Source organism: Lissotriton helveticus, chromosome 6, assembly GCF_964261635.1.
Source record: "Lissotriton helveticus chromosome 6, aLisHel1.1, whole genome shotgun sequence".
Lineage (NCBI taxonomy): Eukaryota > Metazoa > Chordata > Amphibia > Caudata > Salamandridae > Lissotriton > Lissotriton helveticus.
This window is the reverse complement of record NC_136067.1, coordinates 2,040,271,155-2,040,293,604: the sequence shown is the minus strand read 5'-3', so window position 1 is coordinate 2,040,293,604 and position 22,450 is coordinate 2,040,271,155. Positions and strand designations below refer to the sequence as shown.

General features: G+C 41.1%; 1 protein-coding gene across 7 annotated transcripts in view; it reads right to left on the bottom strand.

Annotated features, from left to right (window-relative positions):
* Window positions 1-22,450, bottom strand: part of AGBL5 (AGBL carboxypeptidase 5) — a 482,741-nt gene that overhangs the window by 343,519 nt on the left and 116,772 nt on the right. For all 7 annotated transcript variants that reach the window (XM_078650056.1, XM_078650058.1, XM_078650055.1 and 4 more), the window contains exons 8-9: window positions 14,807-15,410; window positions 12,436-12,605 (exon numbers count right to left, since the gene is read on the bottom strand). In XM_078650056.1, the coding sequence (XP_078506182.1) occupies window positions 12,436-12,605; window positions 14,807-15,410 (774 nt within the window). The remainder of the gene's footprint in view (window positions 1-12,435; window positions 12,606-14,806; window positions 15,411-22,450) is intronic.

Here is a 22,450-nt window from a genome sequence, read left to right as displayed (position 1 = left end):
ATCCTATGAGGAACTAGGTAGAGATAGTTTAGGTGGAATACCAGTAAAACCGCAACTGACTGAAAGTCCAGAAAAAATATTTTTTAATAATAATTCACCAAAAAAGAACTGGGATGGAAACAAACAATCCAATCCTAAAGAAAAGAAATTCCAGTCCAGAGGAAGGTCTCCTAGGCGAAGAGAAAAATCTCCAAACCGAAGACAGAGGTCACCGCAGAGTGACCCCTCTGGGAATAGATATAACCTTAGAAATAGGGATAATATTAAAAAACCTGATAGATATCAAGACATTGATACACGTCCCTCTCAATCTTTTCAGACTTCCTCGCAGAAATCGGAAAGAAGAGGACGATCAGAACAAAGAGAAGAGCACGCCAAGTCCAAAGACAAGGAACCTGCTCAGCTAAAAAAGAAATTACAATTTCCAAAAAAGAAGGTAGCCAGTATCAAGGTAGTTAACAATGCCGAGAATACTGAGGACACAACTGAAAAACGGAGAGTGGGCTCAGACAATGCTAGACAGCGCAGCAGAGGTGAGCATAGCTCGCAAAGTCCTTATGAATCATCTGGAGACAGTGGACACGAATGAATATCTTCAAGTGGAAACTGCAGACACCAGAGTTAGCAAACCCCACAAGATATACGAGATAACATTACGTATAGAGGGAGATAAGACTAGGAAAATAAGGGGACTATTTTGGGATAATCTCTCCAAGGGCTATGATATCCTTCTAGCTGAAAAAGACTGGCCACCAGAGTTTGTCAGGGAGTGCCCTCATGGCGAAGAAGTAATTATGCCTGCCTTCTCGAATCAAATCCCGATTAATAAAAAATACACACTTGCTAGAAAGTGGGCAGTGGCCTTAGCACCTGCTTTATATAAAAATCATGTAGGATGGGATGAGGATTCTCCTCCTCACAAAATCCAGTTAAAATCACAACCTACTGCACAAAGGCAGTACCCAATTAAGCAAGAAGCTAAAAAACAGGTAAATGAAATACTAGATCAGCTAGAATACCAGGGGGTGATTGAAACTTGCACCTCACAAATGAACAATCCTTTGTTTCCGGTCTCCAAACCAGACAACTCATATCGTCTAGTTTTGGATTACCGACACCTTAACACATGTTGCAAAACCTTTGCAGTGCAAAACTCACACAGTGCTGCACTAATGAATAACATAGTGCGCAAGAAATACAAGACAACCTTGGACATCTCCAATGGATTCTTTTGTCAAAACATAGCACCAGAGAGCAGATATTTAACTGCATTCTCAGTAAATGGCACTCAAAAGCAATTCTGTCGGTTAGCCCAGGGGTACAAGAACAGCCCGGGGGTATTCTCAGCGAGAGTAACAGAATTACTACAACTATATGATGATGAAGCATTATCTTATGTCGATGACATTTACTTAACAGATGATGACTTGGATACTCACTTGAAAAGAGTGAACACCATAATACTTGGGTTCGCAGCAGAGGGTTACAAATTCAACTTTAAAAAGTCTAGAATTGCCCATCTGACAGTCCTATTCTTAGGATATGAGTTATCAAGTGAAGGTAAAAGCCTGGCAGACAATTTCCTAGAGAAATGTGCCGTAATCCAAGCTCCTAAAACACTAAAAAACCTACAGTCAATTCTAGGCTTCCTAAATTTCGGAAGAACATACATTGCAAATTACGCAGAAAGGGTCAAACCCCTTTATGATCTAATTAAACCAGACTTTAAAAGATCCAATTGGACTCAAACACACACAGAAATTTTGAGATCCTTACAAACAGACATGCTAATTAAAACAAAATTAGAAACACGTGATAACACACGCAATCTTGTGATTCGAGTCATCCCAGGGAGATGCGGATTCACATACCTGACCTCTAATGAGGGAGAAAAGGTACCAATTGCATTCAAATCACACTTGTATACAGAAGCTGAACAGAAATTCAGTAATACAGAAAAAATCATTCGTGCAGTTCAAACCGCAATAGCTAGAGAAAAAGACATAGCTGACGGTAGACATATCACAGTCAGAACAGCAGAATCAGCCTTTGAGGCACTAAAAACACCGTGTAATTTACCAACAACAACATTGAATCCGGAATGGATACAATGGGTGAATTCAATCACAACGGACAAAGTATACTACTACTTTGATCCAGAACTAGAAGAATTAAAAAATCTAAAATATGAAAAGACGTATCCTCTGCCAATCGACATTCTGCCTCTAAGACATTACGCCTGTGTAATTTATACAGACGGACATGCTCAACCCTCCGTTTGGGGAGAACAAGCATACAACCCCACATGTGAGATCACAAAAGAAGTGTGGCGCGGAGGTAAACTAAGACCTCTATTAACAAAATCACACTCAGTAGAAACTAATTCAGAACTACAAACTGAAATAATAGCATTAAAAATGGCGCTGGATAATGCGGATCGCGAATTCCCGACACTTATAGTGTCAGATTCATATTACTGCGTCAAAGCATATAACAAGGATTTGCAGACATGGATTCAGAACGGTTACAAAGATGACACAGATGCACCAATAAAGCAGAAATTGCTCTGGGAACAAATAGCTCTTTTACAAAAAGAACTACCAAAGACTCACGTGACACACTCACTGAGTCATCAGCGTGATGGCGTTCACGTTGTAGGGAATTCATTGGCTGAAACAGCCGCAGCGGCAGCCACTATACCGGCTCCCGTAGATCGAAAAAAGCGTACATTAAAATACATTGACGGTGAAACAGTGCTGGCGGTGAAAACGTCATCAAAAGGCGACTGCTCAGCGTTACCGATCAACTATCCACTCAATTATACATACATAATCGATGCAAACTCCGTCCCTTTTGCTCGAATCCCTGGAGTGGGGGATAGAGTGATTCCAAACATGGACAGGAGAAACTTGTTAATCGCAGACGCACACATGGGCGAGGGTCTCAGACACCTCAAACTGAAAGATTCTCTGGAAGAATTACAATCACGGTACTGGTGGCCAGGCATGAGCCTGCATTACACCATGTTTGTAAAAAACTGCCCAAACTGCAACAGAGATCGCAGTGGGGAGAGAAACAGTTTAATACCTCGTCGTATCAAGGCAGATAATATGACCAATAAAAAGCAGGGCTTGCGATTAACATATACAGGCTAGTTTCCACTTATAATGTAGATCACCAGCACTCGGCTGACGTCCAGACTGTTATACAAAGATTTGCGAGTCTAAATGGCATATACGCTAAGAGCATGCTACGTTCGACCATTGTTTTCACTCAAGCTCACCAGCCTGGGGGGAAACATGGCCGAATGAGCACAGTCCAGCGGGAATCTTCTCACTTCCTTCCTGAGGGTACGGGATGGTGTAAAGAAAAAACCAAGGCAGAAAGCAATCTATAATGGAAAGGATATTAGGTTCGGGAGCTGGGTGGGTCAAACATCTAATAAGTGTCCAACGTAGTCTAAATAACTTGCCAAGAAATTCTCTGAAGGGATTCAGTCCGTACGAATTATTATTTGGAACTAGAATGATTATCTCTGACCTCGACAGTCAGACTTCAGTGGTTAAAGAAAAAAGCTTTGATGTCAAAGACCGTTTGGCTATTTTGCAGGACTTAAACAAAACAAGAAAAGACCTGAGCAACATACAGTTGAAACAACAGCCAACAACCACTGAAGAATCACCACCTGTCCCAGCAAGACCTGTCTGGATTCCAAAAGTCGGGGATCTAGTCAGGGAGAAGATCGCGGTAAAGAAGGAATTTGGGCCTTCTTACAAAAAAGCAGTTCCTGTCTTGTCTGTCAACGGGACAAGATCAGTTGTACTACCGCCACTTGCTGGTAAAAAGGAGAACCGAGTTGTATCCATCGACCTGGTAAAACCACAACATGTGGCCGATAAACAGTAGGCCAAGTGGACTCCCAATAAGTAGCAGAACACCAAGGTTTGCTACCAGTACAGAGGTCCTAACAAAGAGGCTCATCACATTCGAAACACCTACAGAAGAACAACAAGGACTATGCAACGATGCAATAGAACTCAGACCTCTGAAAACCCAAATAAAAACATTTAGCAGAGACACACCAATCTACAATGAAGTACCAAGTGACAATGCAAGAAACAAAAATCCTGAAGCAATTGGAACAATTGACAGAACTGCATCCGGGTACTTCATCAACTTCGATGATTCCTCTGAAGGCTTCAGTGAATCAAAGACACAGCCATCATCAAAATCCTTTAAAGACAAAGCTAAGGAACTTTTGAACCAACTGAAAGAAACATATCTGATTTCTCCATGGATTGAATTCTGGGTGGGTTTTGGTGCATTTATCCTCATACTTTGGCTCATCATGGTATTTACTTTGGGACGCTTCATTGAGGGAAAATATGCTAAAATGGACACAGCAAGTCAGAACATCAACTTGGTCCTCAAACCACACACATCTTCACACGTCGAGAAAAGAGAACTTTCTTCAGCCAACTTCACAGCCAATCCTATACCTGGTGGGGTAGCCTGGGACAACACTGACTATGAAATTTATGGTCCGGTCGAGATCCTGAAATACCCACACCAAATCAAGATCTCCTTGAGTGACTTTGCAAAACCAAACTCATTTGCTGATGATTGGGACTTCGAAAGCATTAATAACATGATGTCTGACTTAGTAATGTCTGCTAAATTTACAAAACATGATTATTTGCAAGGTTCTACAAATTATGACAGTATGTATTGCTATAACCACTATGGTAATCACTTTTTACATAAATCTGCACAACCTAGAAATGTTTTAAATTATAATCAATGGGAACATTGTGCAACACCTCCAAAAGGGAGCTCAAGAACAGTTTACGACAAATATTCATATTTTTCAGGTTAACACAAGTAATGCTGAAACATTTTATTTTAAAATGTCAAACAAGACAGGGATGAAAACCATGATAACCAACACAAAATTGATATATTCAGATTCATTCTTCGAAAAAATGAATACCTTTGGATTTGATTATTGGGACAAAAATGTTGATTTGAAAAGTGTTTGGGGTACAAAAGATTGGCAAGTACAGGGTTTAGAAGCTTTGTTTAGAGCCTGCATGATCCCAGAACAAATGATATTTTTAAATGACACTGTTCAACAAACCACCTGTCTTGGTCTAGCCAAAATCAAAGATTTAATTAAACCGTCTATTCCAAAGCCAACAATGTTTAGCAATAACTCTGATACAGATGAAGAGATAGACGTAAACCATATATTAAACCAAAACAGAACACATCCAAATTGGAAACAATGGTTGATCTGGCCCACAGATACAAATAACTGTCAAGATAGATTCCTGAATAAAACACAGGGTTTCAAAATGACCAGGCCAGACCCTAGATATCCCCAAAGACATCACCCAGGGATAATAACAACCTACAGTGTGGGCAAATTATGCCTTCAATGGCTACAAAACTTCCACACTGCCTGAAATTAAGCAACACCTAACTTTACTTACTGATGGTGCTGACTTGCGTGATTTCATACTGGGACCACGCAAACAGCGTCAAAAGCGTTTCATAGCAGCCTCTGTATATGCAGCATACAATGAGGCCTGGAAGGTTACTCAAATTGAGACAGCAGAGAGAATACGGGAAATTGACCGTATTAATTTGGAAAAATCACTTTCTGTAGTGGACAATGGGTTAATGACTCTGTCCTCCAGAATTTTTTCTTTGGACAGCATTGTGTCTTCAGCAATCGACATATTATCGCAAGACTTACTGTTATTACAACATGGTCAGTCACAATTGCGTTCTATTGTACAGCTTGGCTGGACGTTACAAAATCTGCGTTCAGGCTACGTGCCTTGGCGTTTAATCAACACAACGTCACTATTCCAAATCTTTAACCTTACTGATAGACAAATCGGTATGGCGCAAAAGGGTGCTGATTATACAATCTTGAGCATTGAAAAACTAGAAAGATTACCAATGACAATGTCAGAACGACCTGTCAGTGAATGGATAATCCACGGAATCATAAATATTCCAATCTCAACCTTCAGGTTTCAATACTGCCAAAAATATATACAGGCTGGCATGTACGAGAAATTGGGAAAGGGGTACCTTAAAACAACTTGGAACCTGCCCTATTCACATGCATGTGTCAGTAATAAAGGACAGAAAGTGTTTCTTAGTGGCAACAATTGTGCTATGTCACTAAGCGGCACGCTTCTGTGTAACGGAATTAGTTTGCATGGAGCCTGTGAAGGGAATTCATACAACCTTTCATGTCACCAGCAAGGCGCACCTGCAACTGAAATAGAACCATTCTTTCAAAGACTCTATAATGGGAGTTACATTCTTATTGTAGACCGCAAATGTTGTAGTCTTTATGCCCGGGACTCCTTATCTAGTCACTACGACTGCGAAGGTCAAGTGCTGTGGACGTTCTTTGTTCCCCAGCTCCTTTCCAGACAGGGAGGCAAGGGCATGGCCCAGTTTGAAAATTACTTCTATTCGAATAGATACTTTAAGCAGAATGAAAACAGTGCTTCTTCAGACGCCTACAAGGCTCACGTCATCAAAAGAAACGTATGATCTACAAGTCGCAAGGACGACTGCAGAGATACATACATTATTATCGACTAATTCCCCCGTACATTTCGCGGAAATCCTGAGCGAAATCTTAAATATTTCTGATACCACTGGGGTCTCAAAAGTATTTAAGACAGTATTTTCGATGGCATTAACACCATTCAAAGCCATACTGGGTATTTTTCCAGATTTCGTCCATTCGATTTTTGGCGGACTTCCCCTGATCCTGGGACTAATTGCAGGAATCCTATTCTTGGTCCTTATTTTTCGTTATGGCAACCCATGTCACAGATCAAACTCTCGCGACAATGGAAGATACGATCCTAGCCATTGGATACCGGGACCGGATATCAAAAATCCTGGGACTCTCCCGGCTTAGAGACCTAAACATGACTTGGTTGCTATCATTTCGACCAATGTGGCAAAGGTGTGTTTTACCTGTACTAAGGTGTCTGCTATGCGGAGAAGAATGCGTGTTAGACACCTGTCTGACGCTACAATCGGATGCGCCAGTAGATGCAGATACATTGTTGGTTCCTACCAAGGTTCACGCTTTGTGCTGCCCTCAAAGGCTGCCAATCCTGATGACGGCATTCGTGGAATCTTCACCACTACGATTGAAGAGTAGTGAAGTTCAAGATGAAAGCAGCATCGAACAGGTACGACCTTCTGTCAGCAATGCGAATCAGAATGTCAATGCAGACAATCATGCGCACGAATGCATGGTTACACCTATTTCCGACTTAGTGGAACTTTCCCATGAAGCTGTTGACAGTTTTTTCGAAAGCCTTAATGATATGATGTTCTCTCCAGAACAGAAATAGAGACTTGAGCAAGCTCGCACACGGCGTTCCCTGAATTCGGACTTCAACTTTAAAAATAAAGTCACATGAACAATTTTTCCCACCAGTTCACGGACAGCAATTTTTTAGCAGCCCAAATTATTTTTTACAAAATTTTCGGGACACTTATCTTCTGCTTAAAGTAAGAAAATATTCCTAGAGAACTAAGATTTCTATTTTTAGATACTTTATAAACTTTAGTTGCCCGCTGGGATGTTCACGAATATTTTATTATGTGATGAAATGGTCTCGCACTTCCTTTCTGTATAGCTATGTTAAGAGCCATTTCATGTGTATTTCTCATATACCAAATAAGCAATAATGCATACCAATGCGTGTTTACTTTAGCGTTTAATTCATAGCTTAAGTGCATACAATATATATGACTGCAATTTTTCAGTATATTTGAAAATTTCAAAATGCATTAATGTATTTTGGGGTGGTAAGGTATACACTATACTCTATAGTATGTTGTACTATGTTATACTATGCATGGATTAGTAAATATGACCATAGTTAGCGTGGAGTGGGTGTCATGTATTCCTATAGGTTCTGAATCGATCCCCCTATTCCTGACCCTATTCTGGTTAAACTAACTATCAAGTTAACTAACAGTCAGCCCATGAGGCAAGAAAAGCCCCCATGATGCAGATACCGTTATCTGACGCAGTCACACTACGGCACAGGAACGTGTTATCTGATTAGGTCATAACGCTTGAGATCTAATTAGACAAGCGACATTCCTCCAGCCCCTGATAAGGCATACGACGTTCTCATAACAAATCAAACCTATGACAACCTGGAAAATCCGTGCGGCCATTGTTTTGATTTCACAGAGAACTTTAGTAAAGAATGTGCTAACGAGCAAGTCGTATGACATCTTTATTGACGTATCTATGTCCATCCTTACGTCAATCTCGGCACCTTTAAGGTATAAATATTACCGATCTTGCCCTATGCAAACACACGCGTGGTGACGAGACGGAGCAGCCATACTTGCCGAAGCCGAGAGCAGAAGCAGACCCCGCTGGCAGCAGCCCCGCCTTCCTGACGCGCTGAGAGACGCGCTGCTATCTCAAGCCGAGAGACCCAGCACCGGCGCTTCTGGGCAGCCCTCGCAGGCAGCCTGGAATATCGAGAGCAGAGAAAGAGATACCATTCCTCATTCATCCTAACTTCCAGGTACAGAACTGAATAACCCCTCACAGAGAATTCTTTAGTTATTCACTTGGCAAAAACAAACTTAACTTAAACTGTAACTTTCTATTCCCGCCCACGCATTAGACTTAGGTCAGGTACACGGGGTAGGCGTATTTAGAAACACCAGTTGAGTACGTTTAGTCAAATGTATATGTGTATGTAAATATATTTTAATCATTTTAAACATCATATGGCTCAGAAACCATATCAATGTTTTTACAGTATTATTTTATACTATTGCTTTTAATGTATGCACTTTACTTAACTATAAGTATTGCAATAATATCGATTCATTTCTCTTGTACGAGAAAAGAGACTGATCAATAAATAACACCTTTTTATTGAACACGCCCGTCTCTTCCTTTTCTCTACAATCTGATGAGACTAAGAATGCACGTACTGACTGAGTAAAATAATTGCCTTGTGCTCACACGACTCTCGAGATTGACTCTTGATTAGGGGAGAGCAAAGTTGTCATGTTCTATGGTTGTCAGAAACTAAATCCCTTCTTGTCTAATCAGGGGAGTTAATTCTTTCCTGAACATTCGAGAAAGTTTCTAGCGAACTCTGAGCTACGCTGGCAAACCCAAAACTTAAGTCTAGTATCGACAGTAGTAGACCTAGTTAACGTCTGGCCTAGGCCTTTACTGCTGTAGGTATTATTCCAATGCGCAGAGCCTATTGGGAAGATAGGAACTACACTACACTTCAGGAGAATGGAATCTGGCACCAAGCTCTGACAAATCCATGTTAATGTCCTGAGGTTCTGTTTCAATTATCTCTGAAAGCAGAAGTCTTATTTTTAATTTCTGTGAATAACTGTTAAGATGAAGATTTTGGAAACTGCATCTTTGGCATCAATCCCTAGATTACTGTCCAGTCTATTCTAGGCACTACCAGTGTTCATACTTTTAAATTCCTTTTTTGCTTCCCCCATGTTCGAGCATTGGCTTTATGGAAGTGTCCTTCATGGGCCTCGAACCTGCCATTATAGAGTTAGATGCATCCAGATTTTACAGAATCCCACCCTACTCCAGATTTCGTACATAAGCAATGTGTCAGGTAGAGGACTTGACTCCATACTCTGTCAGCGTCTGCCACAGAAGTTGACGTTATTACAACAGAACTGGTCCTAGAACAAGCAGTTATGACTCACTGTGTGGCCTGCGGCCTACCTACAGTAGTGTCTTCCCATCCTCTTTGGTGGGCCTTAGCTCTACCTCGGCACGTAGGATATATTGTGGTCCTCTTAAGCACTTTTAGTCCACATCAGCGGGACCAAACTTGTGCCCCTTCACCTTGGTATCAGCCTTGGGTTCCCACCAGTCACCTTCACAGCAATCGGACATTCCCACACAATCTCCTGGGCCTCTGTGTCAGCCCACTGCTCAATGATGGGGAACCAACCTGCTCCAATGTGTAATCTGCACCTTGTGTGTCTAAAGGTGGCCTTGTCACAACGCCTGCAAGGGCACTGTATCATCTGCGATTCCCCTGAATAGCCTAGACCGTAACCCGAAGATAGATAGGATCTCCTTCACTGAAGTACTTCATTCAACTGATCCCTTAACTCGGTCCCCCCCTCGCACTCTGGGGTCTGCTCCACTTGCCAGTATTCTCATTTTGTGGGGACCAGCAGCCTTCCTTGCAATCTCTTGCAACCTTCTTCTCTTGCATCAGCCTCCGTGCTACAGTTAGCCATGTATGCACTTGCGAGTGAGGCAAGATTCCAGTTAGTCTTAAACACAGTATCCCCCACCACCCCCTAGCTCTAGCTCTAAATCTCTGCTCTGATGCAGCAGGAGCCTAGGCCCAAGTGGATGCCATCTTGTGGACTTCGCTGCACTGTACCAGAGTCCTCTGACAGGTGCCCGTCTCCTCAGCTGTATAACCCTCCTTCCCCCAATACCCTACTTATGGAGCTGAGGCTCTCCTGAGCTCCTGTGTTGATTTTACACTAGCACAAATCAAGCATTCTTCTGATCATACAGGGGCCCGCTCTACACCATCTCAGGGATAGATGTTGTCATTCAACATGCCACTGTGGATGCCACTGAGGTCCGCTATCCATTTTTCGCATGTCTAGGGCTTCCTGCCTGGCTCTGCACACACCTACAGTGCAAACACAGACCTCCTAGTCTTCTCTGTTGGCACAGAGGATCTGGGAAGCACCAGGTACCAACTTATTCCCTCACTATGGGCCAGAGAAGAAGAGCTAGGTGTCCACAGACAGGCTGGGTAAGCGGGAAAATCAAAGCCTCTAATTTAGGTACCCTTTGCAAAGAAAATTACCTCAAAATCATTGTACTAGACCAGAAATGCCAGAAGACATAGCTAAGGTAGAAAAGGTGATGACTCTATAAGGAGGGTACCAAAAGCTCCAGCACTGATCTCACTCACCTAGCCACTCCTACTGAAAAGGACCCTGACCTTCTACCCCAGCAGCGAAGCCTACTGTGCTGCCCCTACCACAACCACGACCACAATCCACTGCAGTGACTTTGTCACAGAGGTAGTCCAGGGCAGAGAGTACTCCAGCTAAGGAAGAAAGACTTCTGTAAAGCAGTTTCTCTTTGGAGCCTCTCAAGGGGAGACAGTATTTCACCAACTTTGGAAGTGGAGCTATCACCTTTCCCAGTCCTTTCAATGAGATGGAACCCAGAGAAAGAAGTAGATTTTCTCTTGCCACAAAGGACTGGCTTATCCTTCAAACCATGATCTTAATGGACATTCAAATTCCTATTTGGGAACTTTTGAAATGTCTCACTCCTTAATGGTGAGACAGTCTAGTCTGAAAGACAAACAACAACATTTTTGTTTGTCCTTCTTTTCAGATTAGCATGAAATCTTATCAAAAACAACCAATTTAGCAGCTAAAAGGCCAGTTTAGATTTGAATTAAAAAGTAGACGTTAAATGAAGTCAACAAAATGCACTTTCAAAAGGGTACCTGGAGTGAAAATTCTGCATAAAAGCACAACTAAAAAGCCCTACTTCAAATATTCATATATTAGAAATTGTAACGGAGTGACACTGCTGCCCATTCCGAGTTAATAAAGAAAGGAGAATAGGAGGCAACAGGCAGCTTGAAATGTAAAGGAATTAGTAAAGAAGGGAATGTTGATACAAACCTCAAAAGATTACATTGCAGTAACCATCTGTAAGGTAGTCATTTCTGGATCAACAGTTTTGTATCTAATTCAAATGTTCCTCAGCCAAGTCCCAATGTGGCTTTGAGTCTACCTGACAGATGTACCCAACATTTACCCATTATTGTTGTTAGGTCGACGAAGTTCCTCTAAAGCGCAACACCAGGTTATCAATAAAATCTTACAGTTAGTGTCTATTTAGCAGGTAAAACATACTTTTTCTACCCTACATGCTTTTTACAGAACTCTAAATATGATTTCAGGTCACTAAAGAAAACAAAACAAGAGCTATTGGGGACACACCTTATAAAGATTGTTCATCTTCTAATATGGCCAATGTTTGGATGTTGATTGATTGCATATTTCTCTCTTGTTCAACAAAGGCAAGGTGCACTCAGTAAGAACAAATTAAACCAGAATGAATACCGGAGTTACTGTGAGGTACTGGGGAGGTCCAGAGTTCTACAACATTGTTTGGTTAAGTAGGTCACAAAAGCACTAAATGGGATGAACTGTGTGACCATAATAGGGAATAAAATTTCAACCAATAAATGCACATTGTAAAATAATTTCTGAAAATACGAAAAGCACATGAGAAGTGAAGTCACACTAGACTGGAAATACACACTTCCAGTTACCACTGCTAAAAATGCCTGAGTCATCATTGGCTACCTGTGAATAATCCCTGTGGCTTTGTGGATGGACACACGCCCGCTTCCCTCTTTTGACTGCCCATCTCGCTTGTCCTTGGCATACATGTTCTTCTCTGAAAAATTGCAGGCCATGAAATCGAAGTGAGCAGAGTTGAGTGCAACGAGTTTAGGAAAAAGCAAGTTCTCGACCTGTGTGTGAGAAGTAAACAAGACATAATTTTCCTGATGTTGCAACAGTTTAGCAAGCAAAATACCAGTCAGCTCAACTAAAACAACCTAGCCACCCCATTACATAATAGTGCACTGTAAAATTAATTTGAATGCTTAGCGTGTTCGAACGGGTAGAACCAGTTATCGTTATGGAACCAGCCTTTCATCACACCAACGGAAGGGAGACACATGTAGATAACGGGCAGACACCAATGTAGCAATGATTTCTAGTGGTAATAGTTTAGACTGACTGAGGGTCTACAGTGGGCATGTATTTAGTTCTTGGTCGCAAGAATCGGTCAGACACCTGTCAATGAGGGGAGGAATTGTCAAGGGCACCATTATAGACTGAGGGTGAGAGTGATGAGCCTAGAGAGTTGTGGGAATCACAAGATTATCCATGACCAACATAGATTTTAGCACCACAGCTAAAGGTGGGACAACGTGTTCTGTGTTGAAGAAGTGATTGACCGAAGCATCAGCAATGGAAATAATACCATCAACGTCATTATGGATAAAAATGGGCAGAGTGGAACAGATTATATGAACAGAAACATTTAAAATGGTATGTAACATGGTATATAAAATTAATGTACCAATGCTGCTGTGAACATTAAAATAAATAAATAATAAAAACTAAATGGAGGTTCTTCAGTAAATTCCTCACTCGCAGGAACGGTTATAAGCTGGTTTACTAAATAACAGCTAAATAGACACTCTAGGAATTCTGAGACGAGTTGCTACAACTATCAAATCCTCATCCAATTATCTTCCAATTATCACAATCCTGGAGTTCACTACAGATCTAAGTTGAGAACATTTGGCCTACGGTGGATGGTGTCCATTTTGCATGAGTTGGGCTTAAAGGGACACAAAAAATACCAATGGTGGTGAACTTTCTATTCCCGAGATCAGTAACCAGTTAGGGAGAAATACTGCTATCTTTCCTTCTCTTTAGGAATGGAAGTGAACTGCAAATATAGCAACAGAAGCAATTATTCACCATTTATTTGCAACTGTAGGACAACGGAGACATAGGACTGGAAACCCTTCCTGTGATTTCAAAGTACATTGGCTTGTTGAGGATCCCCATCTGCTGCTGAAAAGCATAGCTCTCCCACTACCTGAGCTAATCGCAGAAGACTTCATGTGGCACCAATTTAACCACATCACTGCAAACCTGTGGCTATTACTGAGAGATTAACAATTGGAAACCAGCTTCAAAGAAGGTAGACGTGCCTTCAGGAAATACACCTCCTTCTTTCTTGGAACTTAATATTACAAATAAGAAACATGCAAATCTCAAATTCCCCTTTTACCCGTTCATGTTTTAAACACATAAAGAGGAGAACTCCACTCTAGACACAGGTCTATTGAAGGGGCCATCTGCTGTGCTGATGTCTGTGAATCAAGTCTAAGACTATAATTTAAGTTTGATGCAAACTAAGGACTTCGTAGCTGCATGGTATTATCATGAAATTTTCCAACATATTTCATAGCTCTCTTATATTGGAAAATGTGCTTTAAAAACAGGCAACCAGAAATCTTGCAGATAAGTACTATCAGGAAAAAATGGATTAGTGTTTTTATGTAATAGATCTGAAAAAACAGAGATAGATGCACCATGATGATTCTCAATCTGTGGGCCCAGACCAGGAAAACAATAGCTGAACAGATGAAGCAAATTAAATGAAAGAGGTAAAGAAAGACAAAGCAACAACAAGATATGAAAGTTATATACAATAAAACATACGGAGTAAACGCTGCTCAGCACACAACGATTTAACAGATCAGAAAGAAATACATCAGAATACATTTACATAAACTCTATTCGACATAGTGGGGCCCATGAGTATTCCACCTTGTAGTGATCGATAATAGTCCTAACAAACATTACCCTCTTTGATTACTGAGGTGCAATTGGTTTACTCAAATTCAAACAGAAACATGAGGGTTTTTAAAGCATGCCATTGTTTTCTAAAGTGTACGTTTTTTGCACTTAAGTGCACTGTCTTATGTTCCTACTTTTGGTTACACACCAGTTGCAAAGTAATGTACACGTGTGAGATACAAGTACTTACCTGGTTATCAATAATTGAATAAACTCAAGATCCAGTATTAAACAGAGGCATTGTGACTTGCTAATTTGCAGATATCCAATTCCTTGCATGAAAACTCACCTGGTCCATCTCCTCTGTGAAATTGTTCCCGTACATGAAGCACCCACGCTTAGAGGCGTGGCCATGCAAGTCTATGTAGTAAGCAATCCCACTTTCCTCAGGAGGGATTGATTCTGTGGGAATGGTAGACAGTGGTCTCTCCAATTCGTTCTCACAGTTTAAGCTACTGCAAAGATTTGGTTCAGGATCAAGAATCCATACCGGCTGAGTCTTGATAAAGTCATCAGAGACAGTAGGTCCACCAGTGTCGTCAGCCAGCATGGGCACATCGGACGGATGGAAAACCTGCGACGAAGTGATGTAATCGCCTTCCCCACCTAGGTGGTTGATTAAATTGTTTAGGTTGTTTGTTTTCTCCATCTCGGATCCTGGGGGCTCATAGGGGGAGGAGCAGTTCTCAGAGGAAGGGTTCAAAGTTTTTGATACTGCCATTATATTAGAAGCTAATGGAGGGACACATGCTTTTAACTGTTGGGAAGTATGTTGAACCCGACTGTGAACATGATGATGAAGGATAACTGCTTTGGCACCGTAAACTGAAGGATGAAGATGAAAATCAGGATTCAGATACTGCCGGTTCAGGTTAACTCCTCTGGAATCCGTTCTATAAGAAAGGAAAAAAATGCCAGTAGTTCATTAACAACAAATGACGAGGTTGGTGTGGGGTTTTCAATACTTTATGTATGTGAAGCACATTTGCAATTAAGTTATTCTTCAATTCAAAGAATATAAAATAAATATTTTTAATCACAATAATATCCTTATTTTAGTAACTGGTAGCAAATATCAAAGTTCTGTATACTAACTGAATGCCTGGGCTTCACAGACAAAATTAGCTAAGAAAAATAGAACAAAGATTTCTAGAAAAAAGCTAGGAAATGCAAACTATACTAATCTTTCCATTTCCAACCATGAGCATTTATGCCCCTTAATTCCTCCCGTCCCTGATTTCAAAATAGGTTTGTATTCGTCCGTAGACACCTCGTCACTATATCTAAGCCAAATAAGATGAACAAACGTATGCAATGGAAGAAGGTTGGTGTCGTGGGTAAGGAGACCCCAGTTTGAAAACCCTTGCCTGTACACTTACCCGGACCACTTTTATTTACCACCACAAAATCAACTACATTTTCTATTAGTCGACCGGAAAGAGGTTTACCTTTCCATGAAGCCTATTATTGCCTACCACTGTGACTTCAAACACACATGCTTTAGTTCAGGGCAGCATTCCTGCAATGGCCGCATGGGTCCAACACATCTTTTCAACTGTGGACAGGCACAGACCCTATTTGGACTTGGGGGTGAGATCTGACTCCAGCATACAGAAGTTAGACACAACACAGATTAACAATAACAATTACACTCTGTGGTGTAATTTTGGAGAATTGCCTTCAGTAGCAGACTCACTTGAATCACCATAGAGCTTGTTGCAGAAACTTCGACCTTCTGCTGCTTTAATTTCAGATTGTCTGGAAGTGTGCTGGTTCTCATGTAGTGCTTTGAAATATAATGATCTTCATTATTGTTCAGCTGGTAATCTTACTGGTGACCTTACTTTTGGCCCTCCCAGCTTTTAAATCTCTAGTTCGACCTAAAGAAAATAACCTCCTCAACTTGCCCAACAGGACGTGCAGTAAAATGCTTTGTCCATGCATGAGCAGCAATTCAAGCACTGCCAGTCATTAAACTGAGGTTCTCTGTAATCTGACTCAACTTTAGAATTCAAGCCCTCCACTTATCCAGTTCAACTAACAGGGGAATCCAAAACCCTAAGAGAAGAAGTCAACATCGAACTGGAGGACGGCTGATTTTACAGACCCAGAATAAGATAATTGCTTTACGTACACCACACAATTCTAATAAACGTCACAAGGATCTGGGCTATGCTCACCCTGTTACCCATGTTGAATGGTTATGGCAAGTAAAAAAGGGTTGGATGCTAACAGACACAAAAAGCCTAACATCAGTCAAATATTAAACTCTGAAGATTGTTTCAAAAGTCAAGGGCATTTTTCCACCACTTTTTTTTTTAATTGCTCAGTAATTTTGTATAGGGGATGCCACTCTAGAAGGTAATTTTTTTCCTGACCTGTTCAAAAATGCCAAAACTTCCAGGTTAGAGGTGGTTTGATTACAGTTCTCTATAAGACAAGTAGGTTGGTCACTTTCGATTATTAAATAGATAATAGTGAAAATAGCTTGAGTTACACTGCTTCTCATGGGACTAACTTTCATACATTGGGCCACCCCAGATCCTATGCAGAGATGAAAATGAACTTTACTTGCAACAATAAGGGCAGAAAGCTAAATATTGCCTAACAGTTTCATTCCTGCTTCATGCTAAAAGGAGGTCCACAGATGAGCCTCTGGACAGATGGCAGGTGGGATATTTAAAAAAAAAAAAAACATGCCGTACTGCTGTGCCGATCACTTGTGCTCACCCAGCAAGAATAGCCAGGACTTTCTTTTGCCTGACTTGTTACACTTACTTGTATCTGGGGACCTGCCCAGTCCTCACCATTCACTGTTCTAATCTATTAGTTTAATTAAGGGCATGAATGCTTTATTGTCTTTCTCACAAACACAGATACGGCTTTGAAGGGCGCGCAACACTTGCTCCATGTGTTTGGGCAGTACTCAGGGCTGGGGGTGAACTGGGCAAAGACCAGCTTGTATCCGGTGGCACCGGTTGTGCTGAACCCTTGGGATCAGGTTGCGGTCATCCGCTGGGATCCCCGCTGTTTACCTTATTTAGGCACCAATGTCTATCATTCCCACGAAGATTTGTTGGAGGTTAATTTGAGCCGGACCATACGCGGACTTAGGGGTAGTTTTGGGTTCTGGAGTACGTTGCCGATATCAGTAGCGGGTCGGGTGGCACTCCTGCAGACGGTAGCGCTCCCACGCTTATCCTATTATTTTCGGATGTTGCCGATCTGGGTGCCGGGCTCCATCTTCCGTCAGCTCCGCTCTATGGCTGTAGGATTTATCTGGGGATCGGGCAGACGGCGTGTTGCTATGGCTACAATGATACGCCTGAGAGCTGATGGGGATTTGGCGGTGCCGGACTTTGAATGGTACTATTTAGCAGCGCAATTGCAGTGGCTCACCCAGTGGCTCACCCAAGCTGTAGCTCGGATGGCCCTGAAGAGCGCTGGATCCCACGCTATATCTTGTCCTTTGTAGTGCTTCAGCAGAAGACGCTGCGATTGTGCTGGAATTGGAACAGCGCCGGGCTGGATTTCCTCGCCCGTAGGCCCCGGAGATACCGCTGGGTATGTGCACCGCCTTTCCACATGGCGGAGATTGGACAGTGCTGGCTAACTGGGAAGACTTAGGAATACAAGTACTAGGAGACCTCTACGAAAACGAAACCCTGCTGACATTTCAGGCCCTTCAGCATAAATATGATCTTCAGCGAGGGGATTATTTGCTGCATTCAGCACTTATTTCGGCAATGCAGAGGTATTGGGGGGTGGGCTGGTGGAACTGCGGACCTCAATGGTGTGCCAATATGTGCTAATGGCGGCGGGAACTGTTAAGGCCACGATTAAACCTGTACCTTTAAAGCCTTGACCTCATGGTAGGATCCTCTGGATCCTTCTCTATCATTTTGCACGTCATACAACTTTCAACCAACAATATCTTCATATCTGGAGCCTTTAATATCTAGGTACACCATTCTTCAAAGAATAAGATTTCCTATTTTCTCTAGTCCATTCAGATTATTCACTTAGGCCAGTAAGTCAAGGCTGATACACACTGCAAATCATATCTTGGACTTCTGAAGCTCTTCTAACCCATCTCTTATATTAGTCCAGGACCTAAGGCCTATTTTAGAACTGACAATAGGGCGTTTTTAAAATTGAACGTTAATGCATGACCAGGCCAACTGCTTTCGCCTATAGTCGATATTGTCCATAAAGTCTTTTTCTACATGCGTATATTACATTACACTGCTTAAATAGGCACAATCAAGACTAATCTCTCGGTGCACCCCATTTTTATGACACTGTCATGGGGGCTGATCACCATTTTTAAGTGCACAAGATTAATTAGCATAATGAAGCTGGAAAAGATACTGTTGGAAATTGATCACATACAGTTTAAGGTTTAATCCTAACGCTCAGAACCCATAGTCAACACAAAATAGTTATGCACCCTCAATCAGTTCAAATTAATTTGGCCGTCATATATGCACACTGTGGAATGGGCGAGGCAATTACGAATAATATTAAAACAATTACAAAATCGAAATGCCATAAAACAATAAATATTCCTATTCATTGCCTCAACTACTATAGCGTATATCTGTATATTTTTCATCCTTTTTTCTCTGCCGTATGCTTATCTGATAGCAACAGGAGAAATATATATTACATAACCACATCTTAATGTTAAGGCATGTATATACATTGCGATGTATATTATAAGACGGACTAGCAGAACATCCTGCCCATGTGGGCATAAAGTGCTTATAAGAGGGCTCTGACTGTATACAGCATTGAAGTGTTAAGCAATTACGCCCAAGTGGGCAAAGTACTGTGCAAAATGCGCTACAATCATTATGCATGATTACACAACATACTCCTTTATGCAATTAAATGTAAACGTGCTACCTGTGAAATTAAAATCATGAGTACGATGTTAACTTTCATGTAATTATAATGCGTGTGGAGGACTTATTCTAGGGGTAGTTCACAATTGTATGCTGCTATTTACTCAGTAGCAGCAAGTAACAATATATCTAGCTGTTAATACCTATATATATACACACACACACATACATCTACGCCCGGCATCCACCAATGCTGTTAGGGCTGGAAGCTTGTGAGAATTGTTTTGTGTGGATGGATATATATATATATATATATATATATATATATATATATTCACTGAAAAAACCATAGGTTATAGACCATATATAGTTAGGGATTAGCATTTAAAAAACCTTATTTTACTCACACAAAACCATTGAAATTCCATATATAGTTAGTTGTACTAACTATATATCACGCACCCGCAATCCACTGCTGATGATGTCACATATTACATCATTCATGACATGGTCAGTGACATCACTGATGACATCACTGATGACATCTCAAATGACATCACTGATGACATCACTGATGACATCTCAAATGACATCACTGATGACATCACTGATGACAAAATCCAGTGACTGTATTTTTCTGTAAAGTTAAAATATGTCTTACATATTTATGAATGAGTCGATGTATAAGTGTCTGGACGAAGGATTTAGTAGGTGCATGACTGAATGTATGAGTGAGTGATTAAATGTGTCTCACTGAGTGCATGGGTTAGTGACTAAACTGTCTTAATTTGTGCATCATTATGTCTGTTGTTCTGTAAACTGCTGCATGTGTTGATCAGTAGCTATATGAGTAACTATATGGGTTATTGATTGGTTGCCCAAGCATTTGTATGGGAGACTGAGTGTGTGTGTGGGTGGCTGGGAAGTGTATGACTCTGTGCATAGATGTATGGGTTCAAAAGTGCATGTTGGAAACAGCTGTATGGGCGGTTGACTGTGTGCATGACTGTATTGGTGAGTGAATAGATATCTCAGTGCTACATGTCAAATTAAGTACATATGTAAAATACAATACATGTGAGAGTTGACATATATAAATAACTGTGCATAAGAGCCAGTGAATGTGTGAGTGGCTGTATGGATCATTGTGAACTTGTATCCAGGATTGTATAAGTGAGTAAATATGTTTTAGTATATGTTTGAATAAGTAAGGTGTGTTTAACTGTATAGTTAAGGAAATGGAGGTGTGATTGATTGTTTGCATGACTGTCTAGGTGTGTGTGTAACTTCATGGATGAGTGACAATCTGTGAGTCTGTGTTTACACTGAGTGTATCTAAGGTTATATTAGAGTCTGAAGAGGTTCATCGTATTATCACATGAATGATTTTATCAGTGATGTCATCAGTAATGTCATTTGAGATGTCATCAGTGATGTCATCAGTGATGTCATTTGAGATGTCATCAGTGATGTCATCAGTGATGTCATTTGAGATGTCATCAGTGATGTCATCAGTGATGTCACTGACCATGTCATGAATGATGTAATATGTGACATCATCAGCAGTGGATTGCGGGTGCGTGATATATAGTTAGTACAACTAACTATATATGGAATTTCAATGGTTTTGTGTGAGTAAAATAAGGTTTTTTAAATGCTAATCCCTAACTATATATGGTCTATAACCTATGGTTTTTTCAGTGAATTTTCAAGGTTTTGTAAATGCTAATTCCTAACTATATATGGTCTATAACCTATGGTTTTTTCAGTGAATTTCATTGGTTTTTTAATAGCTAATATCAAAACCTTTACAATGTATTATTCTTTAAATAGAAAAATATTTTTTACATGTTTTTAATACAATTTTTTTTTAAATTTTTTTTTTGTTTCGCTCCCGGTACGCATACCGGTTAGCTTCCCGTTAGCTCAATCCGGAGGCGCGACCCGGTACGCGAACCGGTAAACGTTCCTTTTGCGCACCTCTCGCGTTACAAAACAACATCGTGACGCGTCGCGTCAGCATGACGTTTCGCGTTCTCGCGTAATACGTCATATTACGTGCTACGTTCGCGTACCCGGAAGCGCAGCGGTACGCGAACCGGAAGCGATCCGCGGCGCGGCGCCGACCGCGTAACGTAAACACAGCAGGTCATGTGACTCGGTAATAACACTTTTCATTGGTTCATTTCACTTTTGGTTTCCTAATGATGTAATACTAGGTCATGTGATCTAAAATGAACACTTTTCATTGGTTTAGAACTTTTGTTTTTCCCAAATGATGAAAACCCCTCCTTCTTTCCTCACTCTGACTTTCATCTTGGTGAGAGAAAGACCCTTTATTTAGACTTTGAGATGGCTTCATTAGTAGCTTCAGCTGGTGCTAACCCACCACCTCCACCAAATCCAAGAAAGAGAGGACCACCTGCAGAAGTAATTTTGCAAGAAGAGGAAGAACAGGAAGAGGAGGAAGAGGAGGAAGAGCCAAGGTTTTTGCCAGAGGAGCCCAGGAGGTACAATCGAAAGGAGAATTACATCTGGCAATTCTATAGAATTCCTGAGGGGCAAAAAAAAGTGAATGCACGCTACGTGTTTTGCCGTATATGCGGTGATAGATTGTCAAGGGGAACTGATAAAAAATACAGTTACGGCAATCACACTATGCATCGGCATATGAGTAGGTGGCACCCAAATAATTATAGTGCTGCCCAGCTACGTGACGAGCAACAAAATCCCCTCCCAATGGCAAGAAGATCGGTTGTTCCAGAGGTGTCGGGACCAGAGGCGAGGGAGATGATCGCAAACATCCAAATGTTGTTTGGGCACGTAAAGCAAGTGTGCGTGGAATGTGGCGCTTTCATCTGCTACAGGGAAAGTAGCATCAGTTTGATTTTGCGAGCTATTCAAAATCATGTTAATGTTTGTCCGAGACGCCCCAAAAAATAAATTCTTTTTTTTTTGTTGCTCCTGTTGAGCCCTTTACAATGGATCGTTTTTGTTTCCCCCCCCCCAAAAAAAACAAAAAAATTTTAAAAACGTTCAGAAAATACAAAAATAGTAAAAAAATGTTCAAAAAATACTAAAAAATA